This window comes from Anoplopoma fimbria, chromosome 4 (assembly GCF_027596085.1).
Source record: "Anoplopoma fimbria isolate UVic2021 breed Golden Eagle Sablefish chromosome 4, Afim_UVic_2022, whole genome shotgun sequence".
NCBI classification, from domain to species: Eukaryota; Metazoa; Chordata; class Actinopteri; order Perciformes; family Anoplopomatidae; genus Anoplopoma; species Anoplopoma fimbria.
The window spans coordinates 25,070,558-25,092,059 of NC_072452.1; the positions used below are offsets into that span (position 1 = coordinate 25,070,558).

General features: G+C 39.5%; 1 protein-coding gene across 4 annotated transcripts in view; it reads right to left on the bottom strand.

Annotated features, from left to right (window-relative positions):
* The window catches only part of slc36a1 (solute carrier family 36 member 1), a 37,802-nt gene extending 16,837 nt beyond the window's left edge, over nt 1–20,965 (bottom strand). Inside the window, exons 1-10 of one of the 4 annotated variants that reach the window (XM_054597875.1) lie at nt 20,821–20,965; nt 18,496–18,580; nt 16,507–16,621; nt 16,330–16,420; nt 15,000–15,088; nt 13,371–13,460; nt 12,627–12,711; nt 9,152–9,379; nt 7,278–7,376; nt 5,947–6,113 (exon numbers count right to left, since the gene is read on the bottom strand). In XM_054597875.1, the coding sequence (XP_054453850.1) occupies nt 5,947–6,113; nt 7,278–7,376; nt 9,152–9,379; nt 12,627–12,711; nt 13,371–13,460; nt 15,000–15,088; nt 16,330–16,420; nt 16,507–16,621; nt 18,496–18,532 (1,001 nt within the window). In that variant the 5' untranslated portion in view covers nt 18,533–18,580; nt 20,821–20,965. Of the gene's footprint in view, nt 1–5,946; nt 6,114–7,277; nt 7,377–9,151; nt 9,380–12,626; nt 12,712–13,370; nt 13,461–14,999; nt 15,089–16,329; nt 16,421–16,506; nt 16,622–18,495; nt 18,635–20,820 lie in introns of all 4 variants that reach the window. The other 3 variants (XM_054597874.1, XM_054597872.1, XM_054597873.1) reach the window with 3 other exon arrangements.
* Nucleotides 20,966–21,502: the final 537 nt, after the last annotated feature.

Below are 21,502 nucleotides of genomic sequence, written 5' to 3' on the forward strand. Positions count from 1 at the left end.
TGTGAAATGTGACTAAATGAAAAGTGAACACCCATTAATCATATTTTAATTAGTTTGTTGCACTGAAATGCAGCTAATCAAAAACCTTTCATAAAATACGACACAAGCATCAACAAAGGCCTTAATTTTCATGTTCAAGATCCATCAAAAAGTAAAAATAATGAGTTGATGAATCTATTGACAGTCACTTAAAAATAGATGAAAAAAAATTTAAAAAAAATGGCCTTGCTGGTAATTACAGCCTTTGAGGTTTCAACCTCATTGAAAAGCCAATCTATTCTACTAATTAGCAGCATCAGTCCGCTCCCGGGAGGCATTTCAAAAAGACGTGCGTCTCCTGTTGCCGTGACGATAGTAACAAGTAATGAGAAAACAAATGAGAAGATGAGCGGTGTTAAATCAATCTACGAACCAGACGTGAAGGTCCTCGCCTCGGATAGATGTGCTGATTACTTTCCTTTATATGTAAAGTCTGTAGATCTGACCCAGTTCATTAGTGGACCTAATCCATGACCCAGAGTTCAGACCAGGAAGCAGAAGCAGAGTCGCAGTCTTTCACACCTCTCTGCGCTTCCTTTGGAGCAGTTACCCACCCAGTTTCCCACCCAAAACCCTATAGAGACTGTGTCTGCCCCACGGCCACTTCAGTTATTTAAAGTCAACAGAAGAGGAGTTATGCAAAATAACTTAATAAAAGTTAAGGCAACCGATGCAACAGTGCATCAAAACAGGACAGTTAAATGTGGACTCTTAAATATTAGATCTCTGTCATCTAAGGGTGTACTTGTAAATGATTTCATATCAGATAATCATATTGATTTATTTTGTCTTACTGAAACCTGGCTGTGTCATGAAGAGTACGTTAGCCTTAATGAATCAACTCCTCCAAGTTATATTAATACTCATATTCCTCGAGGCACAGGCCGAGGAGGTGGAGTAGCAGCTATCTTTGACTCAAGCCTATTAATAAACCCTAAACCTAAATTAAATTACAACTCATTTGAAAGCCTTGTTCTTAGTCTTTCAAACCCGAGCGGGAAAGCATTAAAGTCAATTTTATTTGTTATAGTGTACCGTGCACCAGGTGCGTATTCTGAATTCCTATCTGAATTCTCAGAGTTTTTATCTAGTTTAGTCCTTAAGACAGATAAAGTTATTATTGTAGGGGATTTTAATATTCATGGATGTGTATAATGATAGCCTTAGTACTGCGTTTGGTTCATTACTAGATTCTATTGGCTTCTGTCAGTGTGTACATAAACCGACTCACTCTTTTAACCATACCCTCGACCTTGTTCTGGTTTATGGTATTGAAGTAGAAAATGTAATTGTCTCTCAACAGAACTCTCTTTTATCGGACCATTTTCTAATAACCTTTGAATTTGTTCTACCAGAGTGTACGCCATTAGGCAAAAGTTTCTACACTAGATGTCTATCTGATAATGCTGTAGCTAAATTTAAAGAAGCGATTTCTTCAGGGTTTTATTCAGTACCATTGCTCAATATAACAGAGGACTCCTACGCTAACTTTAGTCCGTCTCAGATTGACCATCTTGTTGATAGTGCTGCATGCTCACTGAATGACACTGGACTCTATAGCTCCTCTAAAAAGAAGCTAATAAAAGAAAGGAGGTTTGCTCCATGGTATAATCCTCAAACCCGCGATTTAAAGCAAATATCGCGAAAACTTGAAAGGATATGGCGTTCCACCAATGTGGATGAAGCGCGGTTAGTCTGGCGAGACAGTCTTAAAATATATAAGAAGGCACTCCGTAATGCTAGAGCAGCCTATTATTCAGCATTAATAGAGAAAAATAAGAACAACCCTAGGGTTCTCTTCAGCACTGTAGCCAGGCTGACAGAGAGTCACAGCTCTGTTGAGCCGTGTATTCCTATAAACCTCAGTAGTAGTGACTTCATGAACTTCTTTAATGATAAGATTCTAACTATTAGAGAAAAAATTTATAATCTACTGCCCTCAACCAGTACCGATCGATCCATAGCTGTAGAACCTGAAATATATTTAGATGGCTTTTCTCCCATCGACCTTCAACAATTGACTAACTATTTCTAAGTCTAAACCTTCCACCTGTCTCTTAGACCCGATTCCGACTAGGCTGCTTAAGGAAGTTTTACCTTTAATTAGCAACTCCTTATTAGAAATTATCAATCTGTCTTTACTGACGGGCCATGTACCACAGGCCTTCAAACTAGCTGTAATTAAACCTCTTCTTAAGAAACCTACTCTTGATCCAGAGGTGTTGGCTAACTATAGACCTATATCTAACCTTCCGTTCCTCTCTAAGATCCTTGAGAAAGCAGTAGCAAATCAGCTCTGTGACTTTATGCATAACAATAGTTTATTTGAGGATTTTCAGTCAGGATTTAGAGTGAATCATAGCACAGAGACGGCACTGGTGAAAATTACCAATGACCTTCTAATAGCTTCAGACAAAGGACTTGTCTCTGTACTTGTATTGCTAGACCTTAGTGCTGCATTTGATACCATTGATCACCAAATTCTATTACAGAGATTGGAGCATCTTATAGGCATTAAAGGAATCCGCACTTAGCTGGTTTAAGTCGTATTTATCAGACCGATCTCAGTTTGTATATGTAAACAATGAAAGCTCGATGAAAACCAGGGTTAGTCACGGAGTTCCACAGGGGTCTGTTCTTGGACCTATTTTATTTACCTTATATATGCTTCCCTTGGGGAATATTATCAGAAAACACTCAGTAAACTTTCATTGTTATGCAGATGATACCCAGTTATATCTATCAATTAAGCCAGACGAAACTAACCAGTTCTCTAAACTTCAAGCATGTCTTACGGACATAAAAACCTGGATGACCTGTAACTTCTTAATGTTAAACTCTGAAAAAACAGAAGTTATCCTACTAGGTCCAGATCACCTTCGAATTCAATTATCTAACGATATAGTTTCTCTAGATGGCATTGCTCTAGCATCCAGCACTACCGTTAAGAACCTTGGAGTTATCTTTGACCAGGATCTGTCTTTTAACTCTTATATAAAACAGATCTCAAGGACAGCCTTTTTTCATTTACGTAACATTGCGAAAATCAGGCAAATCCTGTCTCAAAGTGATGCAGAAAAACTAGTTCATGCATTTGTTACCTCTAGACTAGATTACTGTAACTCCTTATTATCAGGCTGCTCTAATAGGTCTCTTAGATCTTTACAGTTGATCCAGAATGCTGCAGCACGTGTTCTAACAAAAACTAAGAAAAGAGATCATATTACTCCAGTATTAGCTTCTCTGCACTGGCTCCCTGTTAAATCAAGAATAGAATTTAAAATTCTTTTACTTACCTACAAAGCTCTAACTGGTCAGGCACCGTCTTATCTTAAGGAACTTATAGTTCCATATTACCCAACTAGAGAGCTGCGCTCAATCAATGCAGGGTTACTTGTGGTTCCTAGAGTATATAAAAGTAGGATGGGAGCCAGAGCCTTCAGTTATCAGGCTCCTCTTCTGTGGAACCAGGTTCCAGTTTCAGTCCGGGGGGCAGACACACTCACCACTTTTAAGAGCGGGCTTAAGACCTTCCTTTTTGATAGCGCTTATAGTTAGGGCTGGTTAAGGTTCGCCTTGGTCCAGCCCCTAAATATGCTGCTATATGCCTAGACAGCCGGGGGACTACCTAGGATACGCTGAGCTCCTCTCTCCTCTTCTCTCCCTCCTTCTTTATGTATTAATCTCCTATTTATGCACATTACTGATTTTGCTTCTTCCCCGGAGTTCTTGTGCTTTCTCGCCTCGCAGGTTCCCAGGAATTGGGGTTATATTTGGACTGTCATCGTGCCACCTACTGAGGCCCTGCTGACACCCACTACTACTACCACTATCATTATTAGTCACATTACTATTATTGCCTGTACTATTACGCTTATTGACTTGCTTCTACCCTGGAGTCTTTGTGCTTTCTCGCTTCTGTTGTTGTAAGTCTGCAAATTTTTTCTCGCTTCTGCTGTTGTAAGTCTGCAAATTTCCCCGCTGCGGGACTAATAAAGGATTATCTTATCTTATCTTCGCAGGCTTCTATAAATCGTGGCTGTACCTGGACCGTGGATGTGCATCCTGCTACGGCCCTGCTGACACCGACTGCTACCACCATTATTATTATTACTAGTCACATTACTATTACTATTACCTGTACCATTAAGCATTTTAGCTTTACTTCCACCCTGAAGCCCTTTTGCTTTCTCGTTCTGCAGGTTTCCATGAATCGTTGTGGAACCTGGACCATAGTCGTGCCTCCTGCTGTGAGCCGACTGACACCCACTGCTACTTCCATTATTATTATTAGTCACATTACTATCCCTATTTTCATGGCTATAATTCTACTGTAATAATTGCTGCTGTTATTATAAGTAGTCTTATTATATGAATCATTTATGTCATATACATTGAATGTGTTGTATCTCTGTTATGCTGCTCATTCTGTACACATGACATCTATTGCATTCTGTCCATCCTGGGAGAAGGATCCCTCCTCTGTCGTTCTCCCAGAGGTTTCTTCCTTTTTTCTCCCTGTTAAAGGGGTTTTTAGGGGAGTTTTTCCTGTGAATGTGAGGGAAGGACAGAGGATGTCGCATGTGCCCAGATTGTAAAGCCCTCTGAGGCAAATTTGTAATTTGTGATTCTGGGCTATACAAAATAAACTGAATTGAATTGAATAGATAATTAGCTCCATGTCTGTGTGTGTGTGCAGATAGGACTCGACCAAAGTGTTTGAACAGCCATCATACAGTTCTTATATTATATTGTATTAATCACCTGGTCTTCATGAAATGTGTTCTATCTGCTGTTCTTTTGGGGTTTATTTTGCATTAATGCAGCAGCTCGACTGTAACCATGAAGAGTTGTGATTGTAACAGAACTTATCATTCATTATGTTTGGGGTAAAGTTACAAACTTAGTGTCTCAAGTTATTTGATATTGCCCCTCCGTCTTGTATGGAGGTAAATAGTCATGAGCTCTTCTGAAGACGGCCACTAGATGGCATCAAAGGAGCTCTCACAACTCTCATTTGCTTCTAAATTCCTTTTTTCAAGTCCACTTTACTTCAGACACTGCTGGAAAACGAATCATTTAAATAAAGATGTTTGTGTTTCTGTGGGAGCCTTGAGATTATCTTGACAAACAGGAACATTTGCTTTTGTAAATCTTTATATTATTCTCTAATAAATGTACTTCAGTTATCACCAACTACTTGAAGACGCTCATAGTTTCACTGTAACTGAGTGTGGCTTTCAGCGCTGATCTTTGTGAATTGGACTGTTTTTGCGATCAGGCTTATTTGCATAGAAATGGGATAATTATGCGCCTAATGTCTGCATATTACCTTATTTGAATATGTGCAAAAAGCACAGAAGTACCTAGACGTGATTATCATGGAAGCACAGTTAAATGATCATTTCACCTTCTGAGGTTGCTTTGAGAATTACACAGTTTAGCGGTCGCAAAAGCAGCACAATCCTTTTGTAAATGTACCTCTGAGTGTGGAGAGAAAAAGTTAAAAAAATGCCTAAATATTGCAATAATACTGTAGGGTTGACTATTAGTGCTTTCACAAAATATTAACACAATGATCATTTTGGATAATTAATATTATTTTCATAAATAATCATCAGTAATGTGGAAATAATGACTGGCAAATAATCAAAAAAGCTAGAACAGTCTGGTAAATTCAGAAAAGACATCACTTAACTGTTATGCAGCATTTGAAACCAGGAAAATTCAACACTTACACCTTATTATGATATAATATCAATATATTGCTCAGCTCTAATGCAGACTCACACAACAAAGTGGAAAGAGAAGCAGGTGCATGATTTTTAAAACTATATTAGCACCTTTGTAAAATGTAAGATTGCTCCTAAATTCACATTGTGAATGTGGCTGTTGCTGTTAACTTACCAGCAGTTTGGCAGGTTGAGAGTGATGCTCCCTCCTATGTGCTCTCCAAAGCACATGTATCCTATGGTGCCCAGGCTGATGTAGAGGAAGGTGACGATGCCCATCCCCAATAACAGGACCGAGATGAACCTCTGAGGCCTCTGCATCTTGTTCTCCAGAGGAAGAACCTGCCGAGACCAAAGGGACAAAACCAGACTGTCAACAGGACAACGGATCAAAATGAACGGAGGATTTTTGTTTCATCCTCTCTTCTGACATTTAAACAACATTAGAGTTAATAGTCTTTACACTCAAGGGAAGAAAATGTCTTTATGTCCCTGTGAGTTTTTAAGATGCATTGATTTTGCTTTATAGACGTTTTATAAAGACTACATTTGTGTTGACATTTCAGCAAAAGGCCAAGTCTCTGTTGTACAGCAAGTGTTATGTTCTCTCAGCACTCTGGATGCTGTTAATTGAACACCGATGAAGAATTCTCTTCTGCAGGACTATTAGAGCATGCTAAATCACTAAAGAAACACTAAAATATCTACGTCAATATATTTTATTTTTGTTAATACTGTGTCCCTGCTGTGTTTTTATTGTTTTCATTTGTTTTCAACTCTTTGTGGTTAAGACAAAGACAACAACAACATGGACACTAAAGTTGTCCAGCAGTATTTGTTGAACAGTTCAGGAACTACGAACATTAAGTAACAGAACAAAGTGATGAATTACCAACAACTGTCGGCCATAAACCAGCTCACCGCCCATTGAAATAAAACACGTGATTCAATTCATGTTTAGCAGAGTGTGATGAAAGCTAATGACCACTGTGGGCCACACATGATTACTACAAACATGTTGATTTATCTCCAAACAGTAGGAGGTCATGCAGAATCTTTCTTCCTAAGAAAATGTCTTGTTTCTAAGTGCTTTTACTGTTGCCGACAACAACCGGATTGCTTTCTGTTTTCCTTAAAGCCTCCCTGCTAGGGACAAATTTAGCAACTTATTCAGACCCATAAGGGGAAAAGCAATAAATATATTCAATTATATGACATTGTAATAAATTCCCAAAGCTGCTCAGAGTAATCACAATCCTCGGCTCCTTTTTCTCATCTCTCAAAACAGACAAATACTTCATAATGATAAATTCAACTCTGCGGACCTCATCTGCATATTTAAATCCCATCATGTGGACAGAATGGAGATAAAGCCAGGTGTAAATGCAAAGACCACCCAGAGACACATTTCATGTTAACACCAGATGACAAAGGGCTTAAACTGTTTAGATGTTAACGTGTTTGACCCTCGCTTCATGAATAAGGTATCATCAGTCCGTCACGTACCACTCCGATCCCTTCAAAGGCAAAGATGGCCGTCCCAAAGAAGAGGGGGTAGTCTTTAGCTCTGCCCACTTTAGGTAGGTTGATTGGGTACTTGATGTTCTGCAGGGAAAGAGGAAGAAAGAAGAACATTAACGCCACATTATGCAAAAACTGTATAATCTTATTTATATCCAAGGGTTTGCTGAATACTGTTCCTCATCTGATCCGATCATGTTTGCAGTCAAGAGGTCAATTTGCATCTAATGTGATTGCGGTCATTGATAAGTAGCTGTTAGAGAGGGAACTGGCATTACTGCAAAATCAAACCAAAAGTGGGAGAATAAAGGAAATGTAAGCCGTTAAACTTCATCCTGCTGTCGACGGCGTCTCTGCCGTTACGGGGAAACCTCTTCACTTAAATTTGGAAGACCATATTTTAAATCGCAGTTAAAATAAAGGTCACCGTGATGAGCCTTTAAACCCTAAACCACCATGTAGAGTCATTAAGAAATGCACGGTGAAAGCGAGGCTTGTAGGGAACCAATCTAAACGCTTATGGCGTCATTATTCTACAGCCGTTACATTGATGACGGCTATTAAAAAGTGTTCCCCTTGTCTATTAACACATTCATATTTTCATACATTTGGGGGTTAGAGGCAAATCAGGGCAACAAATGAAGCCCAGCAACAAAAAGAACGAGTTTTTTGCTTTGCTTATAGGCGTTCTGCTCTCCTGCTCTGGTGATTCATCAGCCACAAAAAACACCTTAAGGGCCACATATATCTCAAAGAGCTGAACCTTTGTAAGATTTCTGATGCAAGAAATTGCTTTTTTTTCACAAGGCCGTTTCTCAGGGAACACGACTGCTATATAACTTTAAATGAGCATGATGAAATACTCTAAAGGTAATCTGGAGACTCTGTCGCCACCAGTTGTACAGAACTCAATCAGCCGTGTAGGGAAAAAGAGGCAGATTATAAACACACAAAGAGAGAAAAGTGGGGCGCTGGTTATAAAACTAGATGAAGAAAATCTCACATTAGATTACTGCGTCATCTGCAGTTAAAAAACATATCGCCCTATTCAACTATTTTAACAACAAACCAAAGAACTTATTTAAATAACTCTGGTGTCATTCCCAAAGTTCACTTTCATGGTTTGAAGAAACAGATCTAGACAAATATTCTGCACATCTGTCAGCGTGTCATGAAGTCAGTCATGACGACATCTTTGTCTTCCTCATTTTCAAATTCAGAGATGCGTACATTTGTTTAAATTAAGTATTTGAGCTGAGGAAATTAGCAGTAACCTAATTTCAGATTTTTCTTTATTAAGTTTCTGCTGGAGAAACTTAACTCTTTTTGTTTCTGACGGGTGTAAATGTTTTGAACATGCGTGACAGAAAAGACACAATTTAGAGGAAAAATAGATCCGGTGAAACATTCTCTAAATCTGATCTGACTTGTTTTCTCTCATGAAACTTTAGAACAGGTTTTCTCAGAATAACCTTTCTAGGTCCCTTAGTCATTTTTCACATGAAACAGATAATTAAAAAAACTGTTTTTTTAAGGAACCATAAAAAGATTATCCTGGAAAGACCTTTTGCACATGTGCTCTAAAGTCACAAGAAAACAAAACACAAGAAAGAAAATATTTTAGATCAAACTTCAGAAAATGAATCACCAGATTTTTGGAGATCTTGCCTCTCAGGGTTTCTGTAGTTTGTTGATATATGCAAATAAAATAAATAAATATAAAGCTTTAATTAAAGTGAAACTGGATGAACACAAACTGCAAACCCTGGTTCCTAAATATGATACGGGTCGAGTAGACACTTAGTTGAATTTATAAAGGTTGAAGCAAAGAAGAGAGACGAGATAAATGTGGTGTTCACCGTCAGCGAGTAGAAGTAGATGAGGATCAGGCTGGCCGTCATCATCAGGTTTGCCACCAGAGAGAGGGGGGCCAGGTAGCGGAGGTCGGGGGTGAAAACCAGCAGGATGATGGGGGGCAGGAAGCAGAGCATGTAGAGGCGGGAGTCGAAGCTCGGCACCAGCACCTGGGTCTGGTTAGTGTAGTTCATTTGGCAGCTGAGGGTGGTGGTGTTGGCTGCTTCTACCACCTGGTGAAGGCGTGAATGGAGGGTGGAGAACAGAGAGGAACGAGTCCGTTAATGAATGAGACAAAGAAGGAAAATGATTCTGTTTAGAACTGCTGCCTGAAGACATTTTCATGAGAGACTTTTCACTTTTCTATGGAAGCCCATTTAAACCAGAATGATGACAAAAAAAAGATTAGAATGAGAAATAATAAGTTAATATTCCAAAATACTGAAATAGTATCTCAGTATATTAAGTTAGTATCTCAATATAATGACATGATAGTTCAAAAATACTGACTTAGTATCTCTAACTATGATTTTTGCTTATTCAGATAATCACTTTCTACAGCGTCTATCACAGGTTAGCAGTGATGTCTTTACAAAACAAAGTATTTCCTGTGAGTTTCCTGTAACTTACAATGACATAAACATAGAACAGCAGATACTTGCTGTACTTGGCAAATGTTTGGTATGTTTACTGGAGAAATAACTGACATGAGGAACTGATTATGAAAACCTTCCAGCTAAGCATTTCAGGAACTCTATTTAGTTCATAACTTATCAAACAGGTTTAGAAGAAACTTAACCATGAACTTCCCAAAAAAGTTTGACAGTTTCAATGAAGTTACTCTGCGTTCCCTTCTGTTTGGTCATGTTCATTTAACAGATGAAGAAAGGAGACCACCATTGTAGACAGACATCACTGCCTAGTGGTGAGAAACTATACTGCATTTATAAAGTCTATCCAGGACCACACAAAGGTTCAACAGACTGAATTTTAAGGCCAAATCAAATACAATACACAAGATTTAGATCTGCTTAAAAGAGAGGAACTGGTCTTAAATTACATGACAGATGTTTCACTTCCAGACACTTTGGCCGTTTCTCAATATGTGAACTTCTCTGTACTTGTGTCCTCGTGAACTTGTGAAACGTCATCTAGCGCGGCCCAAGTACTGTTCCAATACACAAGTTCATCCAGACAAGTACGGTCCAGATACCCGGATGTGTCCTCGCTCCGCCCATCATATCGGGGATGCATCGGAGTAGACTTGTGTGGACTTTGGACAGCCAAGTATCCCAGAATGCATTTCACCAGCAAACAAGAGATGACAGTAGCGGAGACGGCTCACAACTGTCAGTTATAACTGTCTAAATACTGCTGTTGTTGTGTAACGGAATTTAGTTTTAACATTTTTTTAAGCGAGAATGTAGTTGTTAAGACTTAAAATATGCGGTCAATTTATCAAGATAGAGCCTGTTTGAAAAAAGCGCCGACGTTTGTCGGAGATATGAGAGGACCAGAGAGGAGACCGGGCGGTGGTGCTCATGCAGCCCGCTGACAGCAGCCTGATCTCGGCAAGGCTCCTCCAGATGTGCCGCTGGCTCCGGTGTCTCTGTGGTTGTGGTTGCAGATGTAACACAAAACATATACATATTAATATTTTAATATTTTCTAAATGAAAATGACACAGTCTGGCCGTTTCTCAATACCAAGTATGGTCAAGTATGGACTTGCAAACTTGCAAGTTCATACTTGGATAGTTCGACTCAGGAGTACAAACTCCCGAGGACGGGAGGACGCAGTACGGTCATTTTGCAATTGGAACAGCAGCGAACTTGATGACGTCACCAACGTCACGACGTCACCAACTCAGCTCGTCGGTCCCGCCTACTCCGGTTATCTTCAGTCATATATATTGACAATAAAACGAAATATGATATAAAACACAACCCTGCCTTTTTTCATTTTCATTTAGAAAATATTAAAATATTAATATGTATATGTTTTGTGTTACATCTGCAACCACAACCACAGAGACACCGGAGCCAGCGGCACATCTGGAGGAGCCTAGCCGAGATCAGGCTGCTGTCAGCGGGCTGCATGAGCACCACCGCCCGGTCTCCTCTCTGGTCCTCTCATCTCCGACAAACGTCGGCGCTTTTTTCAAACAGGCTCTATCTTGATAAATTGACCGCATATTTTAAGTCTTAACAACTACATTCTCGCTTAAAAAAATGTTAAAACTAAATTCCGTTACACAACAACAGCAGTATTTAGACAGTTATAACTGACAGTTGTGAGCCGTCTCCGCTACTGTCGTCTCTTGTTTGCTGGTGAAATGCATTCTGGGATACTTGGCTGTCCAAAGTCCACACAAGTCTCCTCCGATGCATCCTCGATATAATGGGCGGAGCGAGGACACATCCGGGTATCTGGACCGTACTTGTCTGGATGAACTTGTGTATTGGAACAGTACTTGGGCCGCTAGATGACGTTTCACAAGTTCACGAGGACACAAGTACAGAGAAGTTCACATATTGAGAAACGGCGAGACTTTCAGAGAGGTCAAAGGTTAAGTTCCCAGATCTCTAGCTAAAACATGGGGTCAGTGGTTGGTTGTAAGGTCAGCGGGCAAAGGACACAACAATCATAGATAACACAACAGCCATACAGAGGAATACTCTGCTAGACGAAACATAGATCTCCATCAAACGTTGATTATATCCAGATCCTCCACATTTTAAATGTATTATCAGGATCATCTGAATGGTTTTCTAGTCACAGAAACACTAAAGCTTATGCTCAAACAGACCTAATATTCAAGACTGCAAAGATGAGGAGATGTTTAAAAATATAAAGCTGATGAACATATTTTCTCATGCAAGTTCCTCCAAATCCTCTAAAGCTTTGTTTGTTTCTGTTTCTCCCCCCTCATGCATAAGAATTGTATTTGTAGTTTTTTCAGTGCATGCTGTTACATGTGCAACACATTTGGGTTTATTTCAAAGTATTCTGTTGAAGCTGGTGCATGCAAATCCTCTGTCTGCTGTGGTGAACATCATTGTTACCCCTCCTCTGCTTGTGACCCATTTCTTTGTATCTAGCGTGGTACGAGTAAACAGTGAAACCCTCTCGGTGAGTACATGTACATGCATGAGCAACCCTCTTACATAACTATGGGAACTGCCATATAACCTAAAATCATCTTCATGTGAGCACCCAAAACTGAACTAATTCCATAAATCCATAATCAGAGTGTATAGAAACGGGTTCACACCTTTAGATTTGCACTAAACCTCTTCATTAATTAGGGCATTTAAACAACAAAGATGTATTCAGATGTCTAGAGCTGTGCAGGTCAAAGGTCAGACGACACAGTAGCCTGGATGTTACATCATACAAGCCCACTACAAAGCAATCCAAACTATCTCTGTAGTGGGTTAGGGTTAGAGCAGTGTGTGTGTGTGTGTGTGTGGTCAGGACCTGCTTGATATTGTCGCTGAGGAAGACAAAGTAGACGCAGCAGAAACCCAGCTGAGTGATGATTAGAAACAAGTTCACCGTATGCCTGCGGGGGGGGGGAGAGAGAGAGAGAGAGAGAGAGAGAGAGAGAGAGAGAGAGAGAGAGAGAGAGAGAGAGAGAGAGAGAGAGAGGTTGGACAACAGGTAAATATTGAGCCTGAACTATAATGCACTCACACAACAGGTTCATGAGCTCGGACAGGAAGAGCTTTTACCGTCTCAATTTTCGTTAAAATTCGAACAAAATTACAGCAACCTGTTCAGAAAACGTCCCTGAAATTATTAAGAACTTCTGTAGAAATATAAGGAGCTATCAAGCATCACACTACAGACTTTTCTTTATAAAATATTCTGTACACGTGACATCTATTGTACTTCTGCTCATTGTGGGAAAATGATCCGTCATCAGTTTCTCTTCCTGAGGTTTCTTCCTTCTTTTTTTTTTAAGATTGTAAAGTCCTCTGAGAATTCAATGTGTGCACCATAACTATATTTCATAGTGGGAGAGCCTCTGAAACACTATTTATACCCTCATGAGACTGAACAGATACATTACACCTTAAAAAACCGATATCATTTACTAAAACATGGACATTACTGAATACATTTTCATAAAACTGTGTGAGAAACATGACTGATGAGAAAGACTGGTATTGTTTTCTAACGGGAAACCTCTAACCTCTGTGGTTTAAACATTTGTCTTACTTTCCCCACTGCGAGTGTCTCCTCAGCCACGACACGTTTTCCATCCCGTACTGCATCGCCTCGCCGTAACTTAGAGACGGCCGGTCCATCCTGGACGGAGAAACAGGAAAAAAATCATGTATGTTTGGATTAATTGTTCTCTTTGGGGAAGAGACACTGCAACTGGAACTTCCTCTCAACACACATCTCATATGTAAATATGAAGATATCATGCATGTAGCTTGTTCTTTCTTGGCACCATAATGCTTCGCAGCAACTGTGTTCCTAAAATGCAAAATAGTGATGAGAAAGGACAAGCTACATGCATGAATTGTAGCTTTGCAGGAATACAGTTACAGAAACTCTCACACGTTGGAGGCTGACCACAGACTGTATATAAGAAGACGCTGACTAGTAAAACCACGATAACCCTAAACCCTTATGCAGCGAAGTAAGATTACATTACATTACAGTCATTTAGCAGACGCTTTTATCTAAAGCGACTTACAGGAAGGTTACTCAAGATCAGATAAGCATGTCATTATGAAACTGCCAATAAAGTTTAAAAAAATGAATTTACAGCTGCTGAAAATAACAGATATACTGTAAGTTGGGTAAGAAAGAGTAAAAGCAAATATAGACTAGAGGTGAATTCAAATACATTGTCTTTACAACTACATATTTGAAGGCTTAGTTGATGAAACATGCATGTTTTTGAAGAGACAAGAGGAAGTGGTGACCCTGACTCTGCAGTAAAGAAACAGGATGTGCAGCATCTCGTCTCAGATTGATTTCTGACTTTTGTCAGAAGTCGTCTGAGGCTTTTGGTGGCTCATCATTCTCACGCTCTATCTGCTTAATCCTCTTTTGTGCTGCAGGGTGGAGTTGGTGTGTACATCCCTGCATGAACGGGACAAAGGGCGGGAGGAACCACGCGGAGGGGCGGGTCGACTGTAAACTGTTAACACACACGACAGGCGATCTGATAACCAGTGTGTTTAGTCACCTCACACACCAACAGCTGGAAGACAGATAATGGATCATATACTTGAGGTCTATTGCCCCATTAGTTCTGTTACATAAGCTGATGGGTTTAAACTGGACTGGTGACACTTTTTACTGCACCACCGCTGAAGGGTGGAGCTGCTCTGGTTTTGTGGAGCTGACGGATGTGCTGGTCAAAAACTCGGAGCCTGTATGCTGTTGTTTGAACAGTAGGGAAAGCGTGGAGAGACAGAAACGCCTAAACAAAGTGTAACCTGTCAAACCAGTGAGTCACTGTTGGAACAGCCGGCAAGCCAAGCAAACAAATGTAAACAAACAAACAGATGTAAACAAACGCAGAGCAAAAAGCTTTATCGCGTTGTATGATTTGGCAGAAACGAGCCACGGTGGCCCGGCTGTGAGGAGATAAACAAATTATCTCTGGGAACAAACAATTACAGCTGCACCTACAGTGAGAGACAAGATAATGTAAAACGTCAGGGAGGACGTTTTAGATTTATCTCCACCGGCCTTTTCTCCGTCCTGTTAAATGGAAAGTATTCAGGTTGAACTATGTACGTATGTAACCACGTGAGTGAACAAGAGCAGGACGGTGAAGTTAGGAGAGGCTGGCAGAAAATAAAAGGTACTGTACTTTGTACTTACTTCACACTGAGGTGGTGGGAGCATTTCACCAGCAGCCTCATACAGTGGACCGCTATGACTCCCATACACAGCAGGCTGATGGGTCCCAGCTGGAGAGAGACAGAGGCACAATGTTAAACATAATAATGAAACCACGAGGAAGAGCTGAAGCTAAGAGAGTCCAGTGTGATCAATAGGTGCATGTAGGCAGGGTGGGACTTGAGAGTGAGACTTTGGCGAAAGAAGTGAAGTTTATATGTGCATAGTTTAGAAACGTTCATGGAAGATGCTGGACTCCATTTCAAAACAAGCATCCAGGTTGTTTTGTGGTACACGTATATTCTAGGCATTAAGGTAAGAGGGTGTAAGAACTGACTTCAAAATAAAAGGATCCTTCAGGGGAACAGTAATTTCCCATTAATTCAATAAGCCAGTCAGTCTGTCAACAATAAATAAATGAAAATATAAAAATGAATGAACAAATATCAGATTAAAATAAATCTAATGCATACAAACTATATTTTAGAGACAAATTGTGTTCATCGTCTTAATAATTAGTCTAAATTAATAATAAAGAATTCATTTCTGAAGACCAATGGCAAAACAAAAATCACAGTACACCACCTCAGAGTGTCAAGCACGGACCAGTTTAACTTCAAATTAATAGCAGACCACCTCAGAGTGTCACTCGGACAATATCAGGACAATCTGATGTGGAAAAAATAAAAGCCCTCTAAAATGCCATATATGTTTGAGCTGTGTTCCCTCTAAATTCAGATTAGTTTGCTAGAATGATCACGCTGGTATGATCACATGCATCAAATGGTTAAATCGAACAGTTATGTTAGTTTAGAGGAGATATGGAACATAAAGAAATATATTATATAGCTCAACATACCACTATACTATTCATAAACTATATTGACCAGTACAAACAAGTACAATAATTAGAATCATTCAGAGTATTGCAAAAGTAAATAAGGCATGACATGTGATCTGTGTTTAAGTCATGTGAAAACCTTAAGAAGATGTGAAGATCAAGAGGAGGCTGAGAAGAGACAAGAGCCGCATTCTAATGTCTCCTGAATTCCATTGTAAATATTTTTGTCACATGACTGCTCTGGGTTTTGGCTGTGAAGATAACAGCTCATAGAAGGGATAAAAATACCTCACCTATCTCACCGACTATGGCCACAATATTTCACTGCGGTGCAACATGTAAATGTGCTCCCGCCGCAAATCAGCTCTCTACATGATCCTGTGAACGATGCTCCTGGAACATGAGAAATACCCTGCAGACCTGTCATGTGACCTGGCGTGATCAGATGATTTCAATACTCTGTGTACTCACCACCAGGCCTGCGTTCTTGATAGCCAGAGGCAGCCCCAGCAGCCCCGTGCCGATGTTCCCCTTCAACAGGTGGATAAGAGTCTGACAGAAACTGGAAAACAGGTTATATCTGCATTAGAGCCGGGCCAGCTGGATTTATGTTACATGTTGCTACATATCAGACTTTGTAATACTTACGAGGTTCCCTCCCGTCCCTCGATCCTCTCGTAGGACCGTTGGGGTCTGGAAGGTCCTGGAGGAGAGGGACAAAGCGCATCCATTTCTGATGGAATTGGGTCTGAAAACAAAGAACCTGCCGCCAAAGAGAGAGGGCAAACGGGAGTAAGCGAGGCTCTTTTGTGGCGTGGCAGTAATAGTATCTGGGGGGACCTCATGAAGTACATGAGTTTTCTCACAACTACTTTGTTCAAAACATTCCACACGGGATAAACACATTTTCTCTATTCCCAAAGGCTCTGCACACAGTAAGCCTAAGATTTTAAGAGTTCATAAATAGATATGTCTTCGATTTATATTGGTGTCAACTTCATCAACAAAAACTATATATGTTGACAACTTTTTTTCCCACAACCCAAACAAGACTAAAACGTGACCAAATGCATGAAATGTTTTACCATTTTTATCAACTAATCAAAAAAAAACCTAAACAATTTTGTGAAAAACAGATGTCTGGACAAATCAACTAATTGATTTTAATGCAAAGTGTTATTCAATATTTTGTATTATTATCCTATGCTGGATTAAAACTATATTTTCTATAGAAGGGACAAAAATCAACAGTAAGTCTGACATTTAAAATAAAAAATAAAATAAAAAAGGCAGTTTTTGTAAGATAACATCTTCATGGACTGGATTTGGATTAGTGATGGGAATTTACAATTAGTTCCAGTTGAAAACTGGTTCCAAATTGTCCAATTCTGACAAAAACTTGAGCGTCATGACATGAAAACTCTGCGTCTCCGCTACTGGAAAACTAGCATGAAGTCATGGCGGAGAGGAAGATCAGTAGGAATATGTGAAAGATTAATGCAGGCTGTCAACAAACTCAATCCCCCTGATATTCACTCAATGAGTGTAGGTGTATTGTATTACTGCAGAGCTGCACTGTGCCTTTCTTTTTTTTTGCTAACTTCTCAATAGAGAAAAAACTGCAAACATAAAAGATGGCAGATTATTGATTTCTGGAACATTTCCAAGGTGCACGGAGACGGGAAACAAGTCTGAAGAGGTCAAAACTCCAGACGACACTTGAAGTGTTAGAAACAACTTTTTTGCTGAGACTGAAGTGTCAGTGATGATTATTTGACTAAATAACAATAATAAAAAGACTACATGTGACTGAAACAAATGCACATTTCTGTCAAAAGATTAGAACTACAGCTAAATCAAAATGAACACAGATCGATTCCTGCTAAACGATGTCTGCTGTAAACCAGCTGACTGTAATAAACGCAGATCAACGACTATTTGTTTTGGCAGAGGAAAAAAAACAACAAGTCCTGCAGCTACACTTAGCTGATTCTACCTGCTCGTTTGTAGACGTGTTTAATGACCCGAAAAACACTTCACTGCTTCACCAAACAGACTGCTGGCTTCAGCTGAGTTTACTTTAGTGTCTTGTGACTCTTATCGGCCTTTTACAAGCGGAGAGGAACTGTCGAGGCCATATTTATTGTAGAAGGGGACCCAGGCAGAATGTCCACTCTCAGTGTGATCACTAATAGTGAAGTGAAACTGAGACCAGAACCTCTTAGTCAACTTAACTCAAAAGGAAATTGTCTTTTAATGGATTTTGAATGAATCTGAATAGAAGTTAGATACAAGTCTTTTTTTAAAATGTCTGCATTTCATTTGTCGAATAGTTGCTGTAAGGTAAAGGGGGATTGGGAGTGAAACAAATCATAGATAGTTCTCCTTTATCACAACATGATGAATACTTAACTTACTGGTTTGACCTCCGGTCAAACAAGACAACAGCTGAGCCAAAAGAAACGAAAGCAGCTTTGATGAGTCAGTGTCTACTTGCCAGTTTGGATTACAAATAATCCTAACTGCGTCTACGTTCCTACTCTATATTACACATTAACATACTCCAGAGTACAATCCTGTTTGTGATCCAAGAAGAGAGTCAAATAAACCCGAAAAAACACAGTTGATCTGTATTACCTTCACCCCGGTTGTCCACATCACTGGAGGCCATCATGTTGGGTCGTACAGGTTTGGCGGACGGCCGGGCGTCGTCTCTCCCAGCCTTGCAGATCATAAAACCGTTAGATCAGGGAGTCCAGCATCGACAGCTACTACGCTTCAAAATAAAAAAGGAGCAGTTCAATGCATGACTCTTCAGAGGCAAATCGATCCGTCATGAGATTGTGAACGTCTCGCTGGAAGCAAAGATACACTGAGAATTCAAGCTCTTTAAATAACCTGCTGGACCTTTTTCAGTGAGGCTGCAGGTAATGATTGTTTTCCTTATTGATTATGTTTCTGTCAGCTTTAAAGATCTGTCTCTCTGTTGCCTATATCCTCCGCCTCAGCTTTTGGCTGACAGGCAACGTGTTGGATGGTCTTTTAATAAAGGCACTTGACCCCTGGGCACTTAGCCCCGGCGTTACATAAGAGCAGGACAAACAGGTTAGAACATCTTCACGACTCGCTGTGGGCCAGCTGCTGCTTCTTCTAATCACACAAGGATTTGTACAAAAGGCGTCACTGTCAATGACAATAACAGCAAAGTTCAGAATATCAGCGGAATTCTTTTAGGTACCCAAAAGTGCAATTGTCTTAACTTCACTTCTAGTGAGTGCACTTCCTTAAATCTTATTGACACGGAATTAATGTTTAATGTCAAAATAGTTCAGAACAACTAATGAAACTGGATTGTCTTTAAAGGAAATCTTATGACATGGACTTGAGTCCTGCAGCTCCCTTACAATAGCACTGTGAACTACTGTTTATGTAACGCTACACAGTGAAACTAAACAGAGATAGTTCAAAAGACAAAGCCTCCCGTGTGTGAAAATGTATTTCTCTTGGCATTTCCTTCGTGGTTCAGTGAGCATGCAGAATAAGATGCGTGACCCCCACAACCACCACCGTGTAATGCGAGCAGGCCGATGCGTCTAAATCGTGAGCTACACGGAAGTTTTCACAATGTGCCGTGGCCCGTAACATGAGAGGACTAAGCCAAACACTAAGCAATGAAAATATGATGGTGTGCGATTTCTGGCAGCAGGAAACCGAAACAAGAGAGAATTAATTTTTCTATAAACTGAATGATTTGTGCATTACATCTCAATTTCTCAGTTTCTTCAAAAGAACAATAAAACTACAGCCTGTCCAGGTTACTTTCTAATGCAAGTTAAATATTCTCACTAGTAATCATTATTTCGAGCTCTCAGATGAGAGAAGTCAGAAGACATTTCCACAGTTTTCCCTAATTTGGGAATCTTTTATAAGCTATAAAAAGAAAGCTGCCTCATGATCATCTTGTGATAAAACCTTTTAGATTCATGCTGTACTTTTCTTGTAATTGATGTAGGATCATTGGGGCTGCAGCTAACATTTATTGTCATTCTTGATTCTTTTTTAAGTATGTAGACGATCTTTTTTTCCATATGTACACATGACATCTATTGCATTCTGTCCATCCTGGAGAAGGATCCCTCCTCTGTCGCTCCTTTTTTCTCCCTGTTAAAGGTTTTTTTTAGGGGAGTTTTTCCTGTGCCGATGTGAGGGAAGGACAGAGGATGTCACATGTGCACAGATTGTAAAGCCCTCTGAGGCAAATTTGTGATTTGTGATTCTGGGCTATACAAAATAAACTGAATTTAATTGAATTTGTTATGCAAAATGCGTCTGTAATGTGCCCAATAAACAATGTTTTAAAGTATGCTCTCTAGTTCTCAAGACACAAAAAAGGTAGAAACAATGACCTTTAAATGCAAAGGTCTTAATGTCAATAATAAAACTGATATTTGATGCAGCTTCCAGTGTTTCCTGTTGATAAAATCAAACATACAACACATTCCCTGTTTGTCCAGGATGCTGTGAATCAAAAAACCCTCTTATATGTTCCTTAATATTTGGACATTTCCACACAAACACACACACACAGAGAAGCCAAGACAATGGAAACAGCCTAATCAATTGTTTTAGACTAATCTTTGACCAGGTGGAGTGAGGACAGAGGACAAACAGCAGTGATGGGATCTGTGGAGGAAACTACAACATGAAATAAATCAAATAAATGAATGATTAATGACACTGTGATAAGCAGAAGACTGAGACACAGCAGTGTGTGTTAGGATAGACCTGCTGCTGCTGTGGGAGGCATGTAAACAACAACAACAACAACAACAACAACAACACTAACATGTCCTTAGCATCCAGGCTAGCTACCTAGCTTAGCCACCGGGAGCTAACACGGCTAGCTTTAGCTTCATCTTTATCTTTATCCGTCAATGGAGCGTTCCTAAAACAACAACCCACCTCTGGAGAAGCCTGCTGGTCCCTCAGCGTGTCTGCTGGTCTCTCCGGACGCTCTGCCCGCCGTGGAGCCTCTCAGTGTCCGTGTTGGTTCATGTCCCGGTCGGACACAGACTGAGCAGCTGAGACGGGAGTCGGCTGGGCTCTGCCTGTGTGTCCGGGAGCCAGGGGGCTGGGTCATGTGACCCGGCCGAGGACGCCGCGTCACGGCCCGCGGTCGAGGCGCTGTTGCCATAGAGACGATAAAATGTTATTTTATATATATATATAGATAGATAGATAGATAGATAGATAGATAGATAGATAGATAGATATTAAATATTAGTACATTTTTATTTTTTTATTTTAAATATATATTTTCTAAATATTTATAGTTTTTTTTAAAATATTTATAGCTTTTTTTTTTTTTAAAAAAATATGTTTAAATATATATATATTTTTAAATGTTCAGGTTTTTTATTTTTTTTATTTTAAATATATAATTTAAAAATAATATTTTTTTAAATATTTATAGTTTTTTTTCTTTATTTTTTTAAATATATATATTTTTTTGAATATTCAGGGTTTTTTTTTTTTACTTTTTTATTTATATTTTTTAAATATTCATAGTTTTTTAACTTTTTTATTTTAAATATATATTTTTTTAAATGTTCATAGTTTTTTTATTTTATTTTTTTAATATATA